The sequence below is a fragment of the Musca vetustissima genome, unplaced genomic scaffold (genome assembly GCF_032173495.1).
Source record: "Musca vetustissima isolate MV318-11 ecotype Yass unplaced genomic scaffold, APGP_CSIRO_Mvet_v1 utg797, whole genome shotgun sequence".
Classification (NCBI taxonomy): Eukaryota; Metazoa; Arthropoda; class Insecta; order Diptera; family Muscidae; genus Musca; species Musca vetustissima.
The window spans coordinates 107,428-125,236 of record NW_026878826.1 but is presented as its reverse complement, the minus strand read 5'-3'; the positions used below and the strand labels follow the sequence as shown (position 1 = coordinate 125,236).

General features: G+C 31.6%; 1 protein-coding gene across 1 annotated transcript in view; it reads left to right on the top strand.

Annotated features, from left to right (window-relative positions):
* The window catches only part of LOC133323603 (homeotic protein caudal), a 50,181-nt gene extending 33,085 nt beyond the window's left edge, over positions 1 to 17,096 (top strand). Inside the window, exon 2 of the mRNA XM_061532519.1 lies at positions 16,628 to 17,096. Within this exon, the coding sequence (XP_061388503.1) occupies positions 16,628 to 17,091 (464 nt within the window). The 3' untranslated portion in view covers positions 17,092 to 17,096. The remainder of the gene's footprint in view (positions 1 to 16,627) is intronic.
* The last annotated feature ends 713 nt before the right edge of the window (positions 17,097 to 17,809 follow it).

Below are 17,809 nucleotides of genomic sequence, written 5' to 3'. Positions count from 1 at the left end.
GATATAGGCCTGGATTTTTAAAGGATCGGCAGAGCTATAGGCGTCGAATTTTAAAGAATATTTTTTAAAGGATCGGCAGAGCTATAGGCGTGGATTTTTAAAGAATATTTTTTAAAGGATCGGCAGAGCTATAGGTTTGGATTTTTAAAGAATATTTTTTAAAGGATCGGCAGAACTATAGGCGTGGATTTTTAAAGAATATTTTTTAAAGGATCGGCAGAGCGTGGATTTTTAAAGAATATTTTTTAAAGGATCGGCAGAGCGTGGATTTTTAAAGAATATTTTTTAAAGGATCGGCAGAGCTATAGGCGTGGATTTTTAAAGAATATTTTTTAAAGTATCAGCCGAGCTATAGGCGTGGATTTTTAAAGAATATTTTTTAAAGTATCAGCCGAGCTATAGGCGTGGATTTTTAAAGAATATTTTTTAAAGTATCAGCCGAGCTATAGGCGTGGATTTTTAAAGAATATTTTTTAAAGTATCAGCCGAGCTATAGGCGTGGATTTTTAAAGAATATTTTTTAAAGTATCAGCCGAGCTATACGCGTGGATTTTTAAAGAATATTTTTTAAAGTATCAGCCGAGCTATAGGCGTGGATTTTTAAAGAATATTTTTTAAAGTATCAGCCGAGCTATAGGCGTGGATTTTTAAAGAATATTTTTTAAAGTATCAGCCGAGCTATAGGCGTGGATTTTTAAAGAATATTTTTTAAAGTATCAGCCGAGCTATAGGCGTGGATTTTTAAAGAATATTTTTTAAAGTATCAGCCGAGCTATAGGCGTGGATTTTTAAAGAATATTTTTTAAAGTTTGGATTTTTAACAAATATTGTTTATAGGTCCGGATTTTTTTTTAAATGTTTTGATGGATCGCATTTATTTTATTAACTTTAAATTTTAGAACATCGATGGAGTTTCAGATCCATAAGCGTAGTCTGTAGGGTATTTGCAAATATATGATATATTATCATATGTTTCAGCAAAAAAGCATGCACTACAGGCATACCTGACATTTACTGTCATCACTAGCTGCTGCAGACGTAAGAAGTCAGAAGACATTTCAAAACGAAAGATGTTCACTCGAGCTGTCATCCGGCTCGATGCTTGTCGACCGGCATACTTGACAATTTTTTCTTCTTGTTGTTTCAGAGCGGTTGCTGGCTGTCGTTTTTTTTTTGTGGGTTATAAATATGCAAACACTTTGCTGTTGTCTCTGGTGCTGGAGAAGTTTGTTTTTCAATTTGCTGTTGTTGTTCGTCTTTCGGTTTAAATAGATAGATAGCTGTACGCTAGGTGGTTCGGTGCTCTAATTTAAATTTAAGGCTGTATAGGTGTGCATGATTTTTCAAATGCTATTATGTATATTTGTAAAAATATGTGTATTGTGAGTATTTGAATACGACACACAATTAAACAAAAATAATAGAAAAAATAAATAAATAAATATTTTCCCAAGCATTATGAGGAATAGGAACAGCAGAACAACACGAACAAAACGATAGATAATCATGGTATAAGGCAGCAACAATCTGGGTAGATATTGCTCCAATTGCGACAACAATAACAACCACGGAGTAATTTTCTATTAGAAAGAAACTAGCAATGAAATCCAGTAAAGCATTAAGGCATACGTGCTCTATTCGGTTCAACGCCACGGCTGGCTGGCTGGTTAAAGAGCTTATCTAAGGTCTTGTTCACACTATTTGTTTTTACACTTTTGTTTAGATAAAAAACACACACACACACAACCACACGAAAAGATACAATAAGAATAAATGTTCCTATTCAGACGCAACGACCATGCCATTCACAAGACTTAGTTTTAGAAACAGACAGACAGATAGAAGAAAAAAATGAATTTATTAGAGCAATGTTTTTTTTCTTGGACGGACACACCTGTATGACCGAGAAGATGCGTGTATGTAGAAGATTTGGAAACCAAAATAGGAAACACTCAAGGTGTTATTGGAACAATGACCAATTGTTGATCAACTATTGGTCACTGTTTCAACAATTGTGCATTTCGTCTCTATATTGGGCGCCATTTACTTAATTAGTAGTGCACATGCATTTTTTGTTATTTGTGGAGATGAGGAAAAATTGCCATAATTTGTCTAGACAATGTCAGATGTTACATTATCTTTATTTCCAATTGCACTGGGCTATGCATCCAGATGAGATTAAAGAGCAATAATTATGTCCGTATATTTGTTATTCGATATTAGACTGGAGGGGGTCTTAAGGAAAATAAGAGCGGGAAACGTGAATTCTGTAAATAATAGTTTTTGAGGAATTTTTCAAGGAATATTTTTAAGGGTTATTGTGGCAGGGATCGAGGATTTTTAAGGCATGCAGAGTTATAAGGTTGGAATAAAAAAAATATATATATATATATTTTGAGGTCTATCAGAGGTATAAATTTGGATTATTTTCAATTTATGTTTTAATAATATTTTTCACGAACTTTTTTTGAATATTTTCCAAGGACTATCAGATGCGTAGATATTGTAAAGAGAGTTATATATTCTCAGAACTATAGGCGTGGCTGCATTTTTAAAGATTTTTTATAGGGTCAGCAGAGCTATAGGCATGGAGTTTTAAAGGGTCAGCAGAGTTATAGTAGTGGATTTTTAAAGAATACTTTTAAAATATGAGCAGAACTATAGGCGTGAATTCACGCTATAGGCGTGAATTTTTAAAGAATATTTTTTAATGGATCAGCAGAGCTATTGGCGCGGAATTTTAAATAATATTATTTAAAAGATCAGTAGAGATATAGGCGTGGATTTTTAAAGAAATTTGTTTAGAGGATCAGCAGAGCTAAAGGCGTGGATTTTTAAAGAAAATTGTTTAGAGGATCAGCTGAGCTATAGGCGTGGATTCTTACGAATATTTTTTAAAGGATCAGCAGATCTATAGGGGTGGATTCTTAAGAATATTTTTTTAAAGGATCAGCAGAGCTGTAGGCGTGGATTTTTAAATAATAGGTTTTAAAGGATCAGCAGAGCTGTAGGCGTGGATTTTTAAAGAATAGGTTTTAAAGGATCAGCTGATGTGTATGTGCGAATTTTTAAAGAACGCTTTGCGAAGGATCGGCATCGGAATAATACTATTCTTTAAGAGATCCGCGGAGTTATGAGGGTGCAGTTTTTAAATAATATTTTGTGAAGGTCTAGTTATTTTTAAGAATAGTTTTGAAAGATCCAAAGAAAATATATTTTGGAAGTTAGGAAAATACCTTAGTCAGTCCTTATTTTTTTAATATAGTTGAATTTTTATAGCGAGTTTTTTAAGAACATTTTTCAAGCGTGTAGAACATTTTAGGCGTGTATTTTTTAAAATATTTTTGAAGCGATTTCCGAATTTAAAGCATGTATTTTTAAAGATATTTGTTGAAGGACTCTATTCACAATCACGAATTTTTACAAATATTTTATAAAGACTCTAAGAATCACATGCAAGGGCTTCCAGGTGTGGATTTCTAAAATTATGTTTAAGGTTTTCCAGGCCTATAAGCGTGGAGGGCTTCCAGGCGTGTATTTAAAAAAATATTGTTTTAAGGACATCCAGGCTTTTAAGGGTGGTTTGCTTCCAGGCGTGGATTTAAAAAAAAATATTTTTTTAAGGACTTCCAGGCCTTTAATGGTGGTGGGCTTCCAGGCGTGGATTTGAAAAAATATTTTTTCAAGGACTTCTAGGACTTTTGGGATGGTGGGCTTCCAGACGAGGATTTTTAAAATAATTTTTTTAAGGACTTCTAGAGCTATAAGCGTCAATATCTTCCTGGCGTGGATTTTTTAAAAAATAATTTTTTTTAAGATTTTCCGAATCACAATCGAGGATATTTTTTAACATATATTTAAAGGACTTCCAAGTCTATAGTCGTGGAGGGCTTCAGGGCGTGAATTTTTAAAATTATTTTTTTTTGAAGGACTTCCAAGGGTACATTCGTGGAGGGCTTTCAGGTTTAGATTTTTAAAAAATATGTTTTTTTAATAGAGAGGGCTACAAGCTTGGAAGTGGTTTTTTAAAAATATTTTTTAAATGAATTTCAGAATAATAATTGAGGATTTTTACAAAATTTTTTTTTAAAAGCGCTGATTTTTCAAGGGCTATCGGAGTTATAGTCATGTATTTTTATTATGGGTTTTCAGGGATTATCAGAGCTATAGTCATATAATTTTATTGTTATTTTATTTTTCAAAATGTGCATTTTTAAGGTATATATTTTTTCAAGGACTACCAGGGCAATATTTGGATTTTTATCAACATTTTTCAGGGACTACCGTAGCAATAAACATGGATTTTTTAAGGGCAGCTTTTATTTATGACCTCTGGTAGTTCCATTTCTTTCAAGGTCGTCCATTGCTAAGATATATTTTTTAGCTTTATTTTTGAAAGAACTACTACTAGTCAGAATTTATAATAGAATATTCTTGGATGGTCTTTCAGAGCTACAAGGATAAAAAATTTTAGAATTTTTAGAGGGTCTTTCAGAGGTACAAGTGTGAATTTTTGAAAGTAAATTTTTTGAAGGTTTTTTTGAAGTCTTCTTCAGGGACTAACTGGCTAAAATTCGTGGATTTCTAGACAATATTTTTGAAAGGACTAAGCAAGCACTTTGAAAAGAAAAATGTTAAAGAGTATATTTTTTCAAGAACTATCAGGGATCTAAGCGTAATTTTTTAAGGTATATTTTTGGAAGGACTTTCAGAGCTACAAGTAAGTAATTTTAATAGAATATTCGTCAAAGGAAATTAAAAGCTACAAGGGGAAGAACTTTTTGAACGCACATCGTTTTTATACAAAACAAGTTATTTATTTTTCTATACTCACGTGAATTTCACCAAGTACTTTCAAAGTTAAATTTATCTTATTGTGGAAATTTCCAAATCTTAGAAACAAAAAAAGAAAAAAAACAATTATAAGAACAAATCTCCCCCTTCTTAAGATATCAGGTGTCAAATCTATTTGTCATTTTGCTAAGAGCAAAACAAAACTTGCAAAATCATTTTAACAAATATACAACACATATCTAATATTTATTTAACTATTAAGATTTTGCGAGTATGTTTGTATATGTTTTATTTCACCATATTTTACAATATGTGATCTGAAATTGCATGAAAATGGAATAAATTTTTTTGTCTACATTTTTTTCCATTATTTGCATTTCTTAGTTGTTTTGTTTTTTTGTTAAGCAAATGTCGACAATAAATTAAGATTTTCAAAAAAAAAAAAAAATCCCTCGGTACAATGGAAAATTGTGTTATCTCACACGCTCTCTGTGAGACACCTAACCCTAATATAAATAAATCTAAGCAAATAATAGAAATCATGAAAAGAAATAAAAAATAAATAATGAAATGTAACAATGAAATTTAAATATTATTTGAATGTATAGCTATGTGTGTGTGTGGCAATGAAAGATATAATTTTGTGGGCTTTTTATAAACATCCATTTCGTTTAATTTTAAATAAATAAAAAATATGTTTTTTTTTTGTTATAATTTATTAAGATTTAAAAGTTGTCATTGTTTTAAAAATAATATATATATATATATATATATATATATTATCAAGATTTGAAATTTGCCATTGTGTAGTTGTGGGCAGTCACTGAACTGTAGCCACCATGCAAGGACATAAAAGGCGAAACCATTTTTTTAGGACTCTCAAAAAAAAAAAATTTAAGAGTAGAATTAGAAATTCTCATTCGACATACCATCTAAATCACTAAATCTTGACCCCTTGCTGTATCTTTATTGTTTGATTGGTCTTTGATTTCAATGCATCCATCATTTCGTAACCAATGACCTTTATTCCTTGAGAGTTACCAAAGTCTCTTTCTGATTTCGAAATATTTCGATATAGGCACTTTTAATACCAATATCAAAATTCATTATTTTACCCCCCTTCCCTTTTGCTACTAAATATTTATTCCGTAACCCTATAATTAAAAATATTGATTATTTTCTCCTCACCCATATACCATAATAATAAATACCCAATTGCAATTATTTTCTTTTTTTTTAATCCAAATAAATGCTAATTTATTTATTTAATGAACTAATTAATACCAGCTCCCTGGTAGTAACCATTGATATACATTTAACAAACCATCCATCATTTTATATAGCAACATATAAATTTAATTGGAATATATTTTTTTATTAATAATAATAGCAAGTGGGGTACAACAACTAAAATAATCGACTACCAGACAATAATAACCAGAAGAAGAATAGTAATAATAACAATAATGAAATTCCGTATAACAATAATAAAATAATGTCATAAATTCATAAATAATAATAACAACCAATTGTTGTTAAACTAAAGAAGTGAGAACAAAAAATAAAATTAGTTAATAACTTCAATAATAATTATTATTTATTATTTTTTTACGTGGAAAAGATACAAGTGATAGGACAAAATTGATAGGGGAGAAGGAAGGGGGAGATTTAATAAAGAGGCTCCTAGAAGAGACCGTCGCTAAAACCCTTTAAAGTTGGTAATATTTGAAGGCACAGAGCAAGAGAGAGGGAGAATGGATAAGAGCGAGGATTGTAGTGACGTCATAGGAATCAGAAGTATTAGAAAATTCATGGAATTGGTAAAAGGATTATATGCCATGATAAAAGGAGAATTTAAAATAATATAGAAAATCGACAGATGTAACAGAGTCATCACCAGTTCCCCACCCTTGACTTTGTATTGAAAATAATTAAAAAACAAAATTAATACTGATTTACAACAATCAATTTTCCCCTTCAATACACTACCAATAACCATTATTGTAAGACCTTTAAGCTTTAATAATACATACATACATATATATGTATATACCTTTATATTAATATAAATAAAGTGTGATCTTTTATTTACACATTTCTTGTGTTGCGGTTGTGTGTGGATTCCTTTGTCGGCATATTTTTGTTTCAGGTGGGCTGCGACCGTTGATGATGATGACGACGACGGCGGCGGCAACTAAATATTAATTGCTCTATGATAAGTTCAACAGCAACAACAACAACAACTAAATAAATTAAACTAAACGTACGACTCACTAAAAATCGGTCGGTCGATCATCGTCAAAATAATCATTTATTAGCAACATTTTTTTCTGACTTTTGATGACATACCGCCATTATTTGCTTTAGCTCTCTGAGGGGTTTGATTAAAATAAATATTGCAAAAGTTGTAGAAATTTGAAAAAATAATGGATCCAATGAATTACTCATTATTTAATTAGTATTTATTAAATAAGTCAATTAAATAAATATTATTCATATTTAATTAGTAATAATTAATAAAATAGGTCTTTAACATTTTGATGTAAATGTAATTGAATTTGAGGTAAATTTTTATGAAATTTTAAATAAATTAATATGAGTGATTTATTGCCAGCCCTCTGTTTCTGCACACACCTCGGCTTCAATTGGAAAGTGTATGAAATAATTTTCGATTATTCAAACTTCACAAAAGGATACCCTAGCTCAAAGATATTCATGTTTGGTGGAGCATACTTCACCATACCTACAAATATTTATCGGAAACATCTTCATTAAAATAGAATATATATTTATACCCTTCACCACACTGTGGTACAGGGTATTATGTCTTTGTGCATATGTTTGTAACAGGCAAAAGGAAACGAGATAGACACATGGTTCCTTTTGAGAATATGCATAGAATCACTTTCTAATTCGATTTATGCATGTCCGTCCGTCCGTCTGTCTGTCCATGTTAAATTGTAAACAAAGTACAGGTCGCATTTATGATACGAATTGGATGAAATTTGGCACAGCTAGTATATTTGGCCCAAGGACGAACCCTATTGAAATTGGGAAAAATCGGTTCAGATTTAGAAATAGCCCCCATATATATTTTCGTCCGATTTCATGTAAATGGTGTACAAAAGTCCCTATATATCTTCCGAATTGCACGAAATTTGGCATAGCGTACTGAATTGAGTCTTGAAAATCGGTTCAGATTTAGATATAGGTTCCATATATATTTTCGTCCGATTTCATGTAAATGGTGTACGAAAGTCCCTATATATTTTAATTCCTACTTAAAATCGGGTGAACATATATTTGAGAGCTATATCTAAATCTGAACCGATTTTCAAGAAATTTTACACACATCATTCTAGACTCAATTCAGTACGCTATGCCAAATTTCGTGAAAATCTAAATATATATAGGAAATTTGGTACACCATTAACAATAAATCGGTCGAACACATATATGGGAGTTATATCTAAATCGGAACCAATTTGCACGAAATTTGCCATAGCGTACTGACTTGGGTCCAGAATGATGTGTGCAAAATTTCGTGAAAATTGGTTCCGATTTAGATATAACTCCCATATATGTGTTCGACCGATTTATTGTTAATGGTGTACCAAATTTCCTATATATATTTAGATTTTCACGAAATTTGGCATAGCGTACTGAATTGAGTCTAGAATGATGTGTGTAAAATTTCTTGAAAATCGGTTCAGATTTAGATATAGCTCTCAAATATATGTTCACCCGATTTTAAGTAGGAATTAAAATATGGGCATTAGGAACAAAAGCAGCCGAAATTAGTATATGATCTAAATCGATTCACATTTAGATAAAGGTCACATATTTTAGTTCATCCAATTTCATGTTAATGGCCCTTCAGTTAGGATGCATCTTTTTAATACTATGGGTGTATTAAAAAGATGCATCCTAACTGAAGGGCCATTAACATGAAATTGGATGAACTATGGTGACGGGTATCATATAGTCGGCCCCGTCGGACTTTACTACTTTCCTTACTGGTTTTTGTTATAATTTATTAAGATTTGAAATTCGTCATTGTGAATTTGTGTGCAGTCATAAAATCGTATCTAACATTCAAGGACATATCAGGCCTCAAATATGACATATCCACCTACTTATTTTGGTCTTGACTCATGTATCTGCTACTGTATAATTGAGCTTTGTTGTTCATGCATCCAGCTTCTGAAACTCCTTGAGAGATACAAAAATTACTTACTGACTTCTATACACTCCGATGTAGGTACTTTAAATACCACAATAAAAATTAATTATTTTATTCCCCTATATTGATTAAGCCCCCCTATATTGATCATGCATATCGACCCTCGTATTTGTAATGTCTCCAGCGGAATATTTGGCATACAAACCATATTAAGTCCTCTCCCCTTTTTTAATATTTCTAAGACCTTCGAAATTTTCAACATTAAAAGCCTTGTAGAATTTCTTGAGCCTGTTAGAATTGTAGAGGTCTTCTATATATACACGACTTGTTGAGGATTTTATAAACATAGGCGACTTCTGAAGGTCCTCAATCTCATTGAGAACATTCTTAGGCTACCATTGGATCTGAAGGGACTTTCATAATATGGTTTTAATGATTATTCTAAATATACAACATTTATAATGATTCTTCTTAGCATAACATTAGTATTGAGGAACTTTTATGTCTAAATTAAATTTTAAGGGAATTTTGTGTATTGAAGACATCTGGAGAGTCTTCTTAGCGTATTCGGTTCTAAAATGTCTTAAACATGTAAATTATGTAAGTTTAGGTACATTTTGGATGGTCTACTTTATATTAAAGTTCTATAAGGAGGACATTTATAGGTTATTTAACCGGAGAATGCATCTTGGAGGACCTTATATGCATAGAATCCAATGCGAGTCTTTTTTATACCGAAGGTTTCCAAAAGGACTTTTAAGATAAAATTGTTATTTTGACATTTATTGCGGCATGGAATTGACCCCAACAGTACTATTATCCATAAACAATGTTTTAGGGATATATGCAGGATAAAATACATTAGGAGGATATCTAACAGTAGAAGACACTTGGTGGGTATTATAGGTATACAGTAGATATCGGATATAAGCACATCTCATATAAGAAAAAATCGCATATAAGAATGATTATAAAAAACACCGAGCTTATACTTTCTTATATCCGATAATTCCATATAAGAAATAAAACGCATATTAGAAAGAAATGTCCGGTTTTTTTTGAGTTTCTTATATCCGATATCCACTGTATACGATATCTGGAGGACATTTAAAAATGTATTAAAATATTTTATTTGTTTTGTAGGCTATATATTGAGGACTTCTTTAGCCTAGAAATTCTTTTGAAAACATTGTTCGATTTCTTGAGGGAATACAAAATTTTAAAGTCCTCGAAAGTGTATTATATTACATATAATATATTACATATAGAAGATATCTGGAGGGTATATTAAGATAATTATTTTATTCTACCCTTGAATGGTATCTTCAGGAGATTTTATATATAAAATATATCTGCAGTTTTGTTCTGCTATGTACAATTGTCCCCAAACCCCAAATGAAGGTTTTAGAATTCTAAATGGGTTTAAAAACATTGAAAATATCAGAATAATATTCTAAAGGTCGAAGTTCTTAATTTGCGTTTGTGGACTTCTAAGTATTGGAAACATCGGAGGTATTCCAAGTATAAATTACTTTCAAAGCTTTTTAAAAAAAATATGCTAAATATTGATAAATATGAAATAGGACAGAGACATTATTTTGCTTAGTTTCCAAATTTCCTAACATATTTAAAGTTCTGAAGTCCTGACAATCTCGATTTAGAAACAGTTTGTAATTTTCGTTTCCTTCTTTACAACTTCGTTAACAATTTTTTTGAAGTTTCTAATTGTCTGAAAAATGCATATCCGCAGAGGACATGTATATATATATATATATAATAACTTATTTTACATAAAAAATTCGGATCGATTCTATCTTAGTTTAAAGATGATGATCTTAAAATATTGGGCGCCAATTTTCCTTTTTTTCTAATTTTGAGAAAGGAATTTTGCAGTCAAAAATATAATTGTTTATGTCCGCCTTTAGAATAACCCATAGTTTAACCTCCATACAACGATTCTCCTCACTCTTTAAACGTGTTAAATAGAATACTGAAAATGTTCATAAGGCCTACAAGATGAAATAAATTTCAAATCTATGTGGTGTGAGGTAAATTCGTATTTTGAGAATATACCTCAACAGTAAATATATAAAAATTATTGTACGTTCAGCACTAGTATAATATGAACAATTTTTTAAATTTTATTTAAGTACAACATAATTTTATTTTTATTTTACGTTGGGCGCCAAATTTATCTTATTTCATTACTACGCTGAAAAAATATATGTTACATTAAACCCATAGATTGCCTATTATGTTTTTCATTAGGTTTTTGGGTCCCTAATTCCTCGCAGGATTTAACCATTGTATCTATTTGGCGGATATATGAAGGTTATCCACGAAATGATAACTTCGTTCCCCTTATTATATTGCATTCAAATATAATAACAAATATCTCCCCCTCTCCACATTTCCATTTCCGTTTCTATTCATATCCGTTCCATTTACATTTATTTTCCCCCAATACAAAAGAGAAGTTCTTCATCAGACAGAATGACTCCAATATGGCATACATGTGAACGGGTGAAAAAAATAGAATTGAAAATTGGATTACCGCCATTGATGTCAATTAAATAGAGATATACGCACTTTCACACACACAAACCCAATGATATCTACAATACTTACATAGGCCATAGTTAATGTTGATAATTCCATTATTTGTTTACAATAAATACATGTTTCTATTTTTGTTTGTAAATATTTTCTATCATTTAACCCTTATATCAATAACAACAACAAAAAGACACACATACAAAACATGCAGCAGCTATAGAAAATAAATCGATGTGCAACAAAATATGTTGTCTTCATTCCATACGCCATCATGGATGGTTGAATGGTTTGATGTAGTTGTTGCTTGAATTCCATTTCTGTCCATGAATGCCTAACCCACATGTTGCCTATTGTCAATAGACATTCTTGTATTACCAATATTGTTGTTGTTGCTGCATGCATTGTCATTTTTTGTTATTGCTGGTTTTATAGCTCTCTAGCTTATATGGGCTTTGCATGCAACATTTGTATAACAGTTTGGGATTTTACATCAAAGACTGCCGCACCATTGACTGTTGGTTAGCTAATACCACGCAAAGTTTTGAAGGACTATTATATTGGGTTATCTGTTAATGTGGATTGGGTTGTTGAGCTTGGGATCGCAAAGGTATATATTAAATTGCAACAATTATGAATTAAAAAAATCCAAGGTAACTACTAGGAGGTATCTATCAAAGCAAAGATCGAACATACAAAAAAATGTAAATTCCGAAGATATATGAGGACTTCTACAAATTCTAAAGTAAAGTCATAACAAAATAGTATTGGCGCCCAACGTAAATACGTCTTTAGGCCACAAATAACTGAAAATCTCTTAACTAACAGAGGATTTCATTCTTACATTCTTCGAAATATATCAAATGCAAAGAAATGAAATAACGCCCAACTTAAACGTATTAGCCATTCACAACGATCCGAAAATCAGCATATTTCAAGGACATTATCCTATACTCTCAACAATTTACTAAAATATGTTTCTTAAAAAAAACTTGTGTGCCATTATTTATCTCCTCGTGTCGATTTGGTGTCAAGGTATTCATCACCTGCTTATTTCCCCAAGAATTATAAATTATTCATCTTTTTTTCTACATTATTTACCATTGTAAATTTTGTAAATAATACACTTTTTATTATATTTAAAAAAGGTTGCTATGTGAAAAATTTGCTGCCGCTCTCTCTCTCTCTCTCTCTCTCTCTCTCTTTCTCTCTCTCCCACCTTCCCAATGGGTGTAATAATAAATGATATGTAAATATTTTTTTACACCCAAATCAAAAAAAAAAAAAAAAGAGTTCACATCTTAATTATTTTACAATCGTTTTATTTTTTTCTTCTTCATCTCTTGTTTAGACAGAACTAGACAAGTAAATTAAATAAATAAATGAACTTAGCTATAACGGTATCAGCGGATATCACACATACCTACACATAGCTATTTTAAATAATGAAAAATCTCTCTAATACCCTCGTTTATTATTTCAAGATCTGTTTTCAGTGTGCCTTTTGAACATCAACACTAGTTTTTTTTTTTTTTTGGATGTCATTCTTCAGAGTTAGAGCAAAGCAAAGATAAGATAGATCAGGTGAATTCATATCATCTAGAAATAGATGTCTAGATTTTTTAGATACATACGACGATACGCACGATCGTCATTCATTCCACATACAAACATATTACGACAAGCGTCAGATGATTTTGCAATATCAGGCAGTTTTATGCTTTATTTCACACAATCTATGTTGGAATGTAAATTTTGTTATCGCATTTTTTTTTTGGTTTGAGAAGTTTTTAGGGTTGTCGAAAGTGGATTTTTTCGGCGCCCAACATGGAGCAGATATTGGCGGCCAATGTAAATTAGGAGATTGGGATGCATATATTAGCGTGACGAGGAACATTAAAAATTTTTAATTTATAGAATATTTTTAATTGCAGTTTTGCAATACAAGGTATTGGCGCCCAACGTGAACTCAGTCAGTTGATCACAATATATTTTAGCAAATATAGTCCATGATGATTTCTTCAATATTCTTCATTTTTGAAATATTTAATGACACCAGAAAGGATGTTATATTAGATATAGGATGGAATTGGCGCCCAATGGTAATATCGAAGCTAGAAAATATATCTTAATTATCAATTAAAAATATTCTAAGAAGGCAGCACAATTTTAACTTCTTCAAAATTCGATTGTTGTGCAATGCTTCTATAACAGTAATCTAATAAAATTGGTGCCGAACGGGCAAATGTCCTAAGTTTATAGTTTCGGAGAAAGTCGCCCATTTAATTTCAATATTTTATAACAGCTCTAATGGAATTTTGCTTTCCGGCAGTTTTATATCGAAGCGAAATAAAATATATCTGTGTTAGCTTAAAAGGCCGCACAATTTCGGATACCTAAAAAATCTATTGTTAAGAAAAATTTCTATAAGAGTAAATAAATTGAATTGGCGACGAACGGGAAAATGTTTATAGTTTCCAGGACATTTGTATGGAAGCTAAAACATATTTGATGAGTACCACATACGCCCATTTAATTTCAATCTTTTATAACAGTTCCACGATATTTGTAGTATTCCGATTGGATCTAGAGAATAATACTAACTCTATCTCAGTAGTAAATTTTCCAAGTGTAAAATGTCCTAAGTTTATAGTTTCCAGGACATTTGTATGGAAGCAAAAACATATTTGATGAATACCACATACGCCCATTTAATTTCAATCTTTTATAACAGTTCTAATGGAATTTTTGTCTCATTTTCACAACACAAATAAATGGCGCCCAACGTATCATAATTTGCTTATTACAACTAATAATGATCTGTGTTGATTATTGCAAGCTTCAGTATTTCATCTGATTTGATATTCATGATATTCCTTTCTAGATTTGTGGCATTTGGACGTTTTTTCATTATATAAAAAAATTAAATTGGCGCCCAACGTAAATTGAATTTAATTATACAGTTTTTCAACATTTGGTTTGTTATTAAAACATATTAATATCAAATACACGATTTGAATGCCTAAAATACAATTCTCAAGGAGTTTTGTTTTCAACTTCACAGTAACAATAATTGGCGCCCAATGTAAATATTTTTCTTCTAGAGGCTAATAAAATATGTGTTGACTCAATGCTTTTTTCAAATTCTCCAAAAAAAAATTGTCAAAGTTACTAATATTTCATTTCGAATTTGATTTTTACATCTCTATACAAAAAATTAAATTGGCGCCCAACGTAAATTTATGTAGAAGTTATATGATTCTACCTATATTTTATTGAAGTTTGAGCTTACAAATCCTTCAAAACGAAATTCTCATTGAATCCTGGTCTTAGAATCACAATCGAAAAATAATTAGCGTAATACGAAACATTGGCGCCCAACGTAAATATAAATTGATTTAATTGAAGATGATATGTATGAGTTCTGAGATATTCTCCAAAACGTTTTGAAATATGATACTCCCATTTCAGACGGGACCTTTTTTTCAAACTCTATCACAATAAAAATATCTTCAATGTCATCCCATTTTTTGGCCAAAACCCGAAAAAATCTACACAATTTTTTTTTGGTTAAGATATAAATAAAGCTAAAAATTTTGTGTTTTAACTTATCTACGAATTTGTAGGGTTTGGTGTTCTTTTCATATTGTTTGAATATTTGTTGTTGTTGAAAAAACAACCCAAATATAATAAAATGGGTTTTTTTTTTGTTGGTACCGTAGGTTTTATGGTGGGTGGCTGGTAAGGCCTGGTGTTAATTTTTTCTTTCTTTGCGTATGTGTATGAAGGCAATAAAAGTTCATGTTTAATTGTATTTCATTTCTTTGCTGACTGACTGAAGTTGTTGTTGTTGCTTTTTTATTTATGTTTACGTTAAACAAAAGCAACAACAACAACAAAAACAAAAAAAGTAAAGACGAATGCAAGAAATTAAGGTGTGAACACATTTTTATTATTGTGTCACTCAGTCAAGTTTAATTTTAATTTAATTGTCGTTCTTATTTTTTTGTTAAGATATTTCTGGTTCGTATTTTTTTTTTGTGGTGTCATGAAGGTTATTTGTGAATCATATAGAAATGTCTTAAACAATTTTAATTGTCAATTAAATTATTTAAAATATTCTAAAATTAAATTAATTTATTAAAAGGCAAAAAAAATAATGGCGCCCAACGTATTTTTTCATTTAAATTCATTACAAATAAAGTATTTACATCAGGAGTAGCTGTGGAATATGTCTTGTTAGTTTCGAACTTTAATTAAAGAACTAAAGAAAAAATGGCGCCCAACGTACATCACATTTTTTTATGAATTTCTTTGGCGCCAATTATTTGTGATCATGTGATGTTTTTTATGAACAAATAATTGGCGACAAAGAAATCTACATTTAAAAATATATGGCGCACAACAAAAACCCAGAGTGAATGGCGCCCAAATGAAACCATATAATCATGTATTATTGTTGAAAATAAGAATTTCCTATATTTATACCCTTCACCACACTGTGGTACAGGGTATTATTTTAAGATAGACTGGGTCCAACATTTCCCTAAAAACATCGAAATAAATGGAGCCCAACAGAAAACTCACAATATATTTAGGCCTTCTGAAAATGTGTCAATGCCATCTTCACATCTTTCAATAATGATTGGGCCTATAGAATACTACAGACATAGTCTTGATTGACCTCCTTGTGTTGAAATAGCACCCAACCAAAATTTGGAATAAATGGCGCCCAACAGAATAATTTTAATATTAATGATCTTATTGAAAATGTGGCTATACATCCAAATTAATATTGGGTCAATTTCAATTTTTAAATTTCAAAGACAAAATGGCGCCCAACGGATATTCAGTATCATTCGATATAATTTCTAAAGGAAGCTGAATTGTTATTTGATAAACTGGATCATTTTCATTATTCTGAAGATTTCAAACTGTAGTTATATCAGTTAATTCAAATAAATTGCAGTAGATGGCGCCCAACAGCATTTGTTGAGCGCAAGTGAATTATTTTTAATTCTTTAGTTACTGATTCTCCATTTTTTATGTCCAATAATCAGAATTTTACTAATTCCCCCTCTCTCTTCTCCATTGCAGGTAAAACCCGTACCAAGGATAAATATCGCGTGGTCTACACCGATTTCCAGCGCCTAGAATTGGAGAAAGAATATTGTACATCACGTTACATCACCATACGACGCAAAACCGAATTGGCACAAACCCTATCGCTGTCGGAACGTCAAGTGAAAATATGGTTTCAAAATCGTCGCGCTAAAGAGCGTAAACAAAATAAAAAAGTCAGCGAACCGACTATTGGTGGAGTGCAACATCCCGACTATGCTAATTTAATGGATACCAAACCGAAATTGGAACCCGGTCTACATTTACAACATTCCCTGCATTCGATGAGTTCAATGGCTGCCATGGGTATGCCAACAATGCGTCTGCATCCACATTTACATGGCCATCATGCGCTGGCTGTGAGCGCCGCCCATTCTCATCAGTTGCATCAACCGTCACATGCTCAGATATCGGCTGCGGTGGGTAGTTTATCGATGTGACAACCTTATGCTGAATTAGATGCGGGCAGCAGCAACATAGGTTGCCTAGCAAATAGCAATAATCAACATAATATTATTAATAATAGTAATAGCAACAACAACAACAATAGCAGCAGCGGCAGCAACCACAATCACAACATCCAGCATGCTGATGAGGACCAAAGTATTTTGCATGATCTGGCAGCAGTGGCGTTGGGCGCCGATGATGTTGAAAATGCATTAGCCGTGGTGGCGGCGGCAGCTGCGGCCGCTACTGTTTCTGTCGCCGACGGCAATGACAATGTTAATGGTGACAGTACCGTCGGCGACAGTGACGGTGTTAGCGGCAATCTGACAGCATCATGTCTGGCATGCAATAACCCAACATGTCCTAGTGAATTATTACCACTTGGCCCATCGCACTGCCACACAGCTTAAATATATTAAGCTCTCGCACACCACACACACACGCGCACAGAGCTACCCACACAAATGCACTTTGAACCACAGTGACGATTGGTCAATATCCGAACAGGGTTATACAATATTTTCTATGTCTAGTTATTTTTTCTTTTCTAATTTTATTTAATTTTTTCTTTCTGTTAGTTTTAAGTTTACAACGGAGGAGGTGTCGTTGTCAAATAACACATTTTTTCAGGCCGATAACGTGTTGTTGTACATGTGTGAATGTAATCATAATGTCTGTATGTGTAAATAGTTGTTATTTTAGTATGTCAAC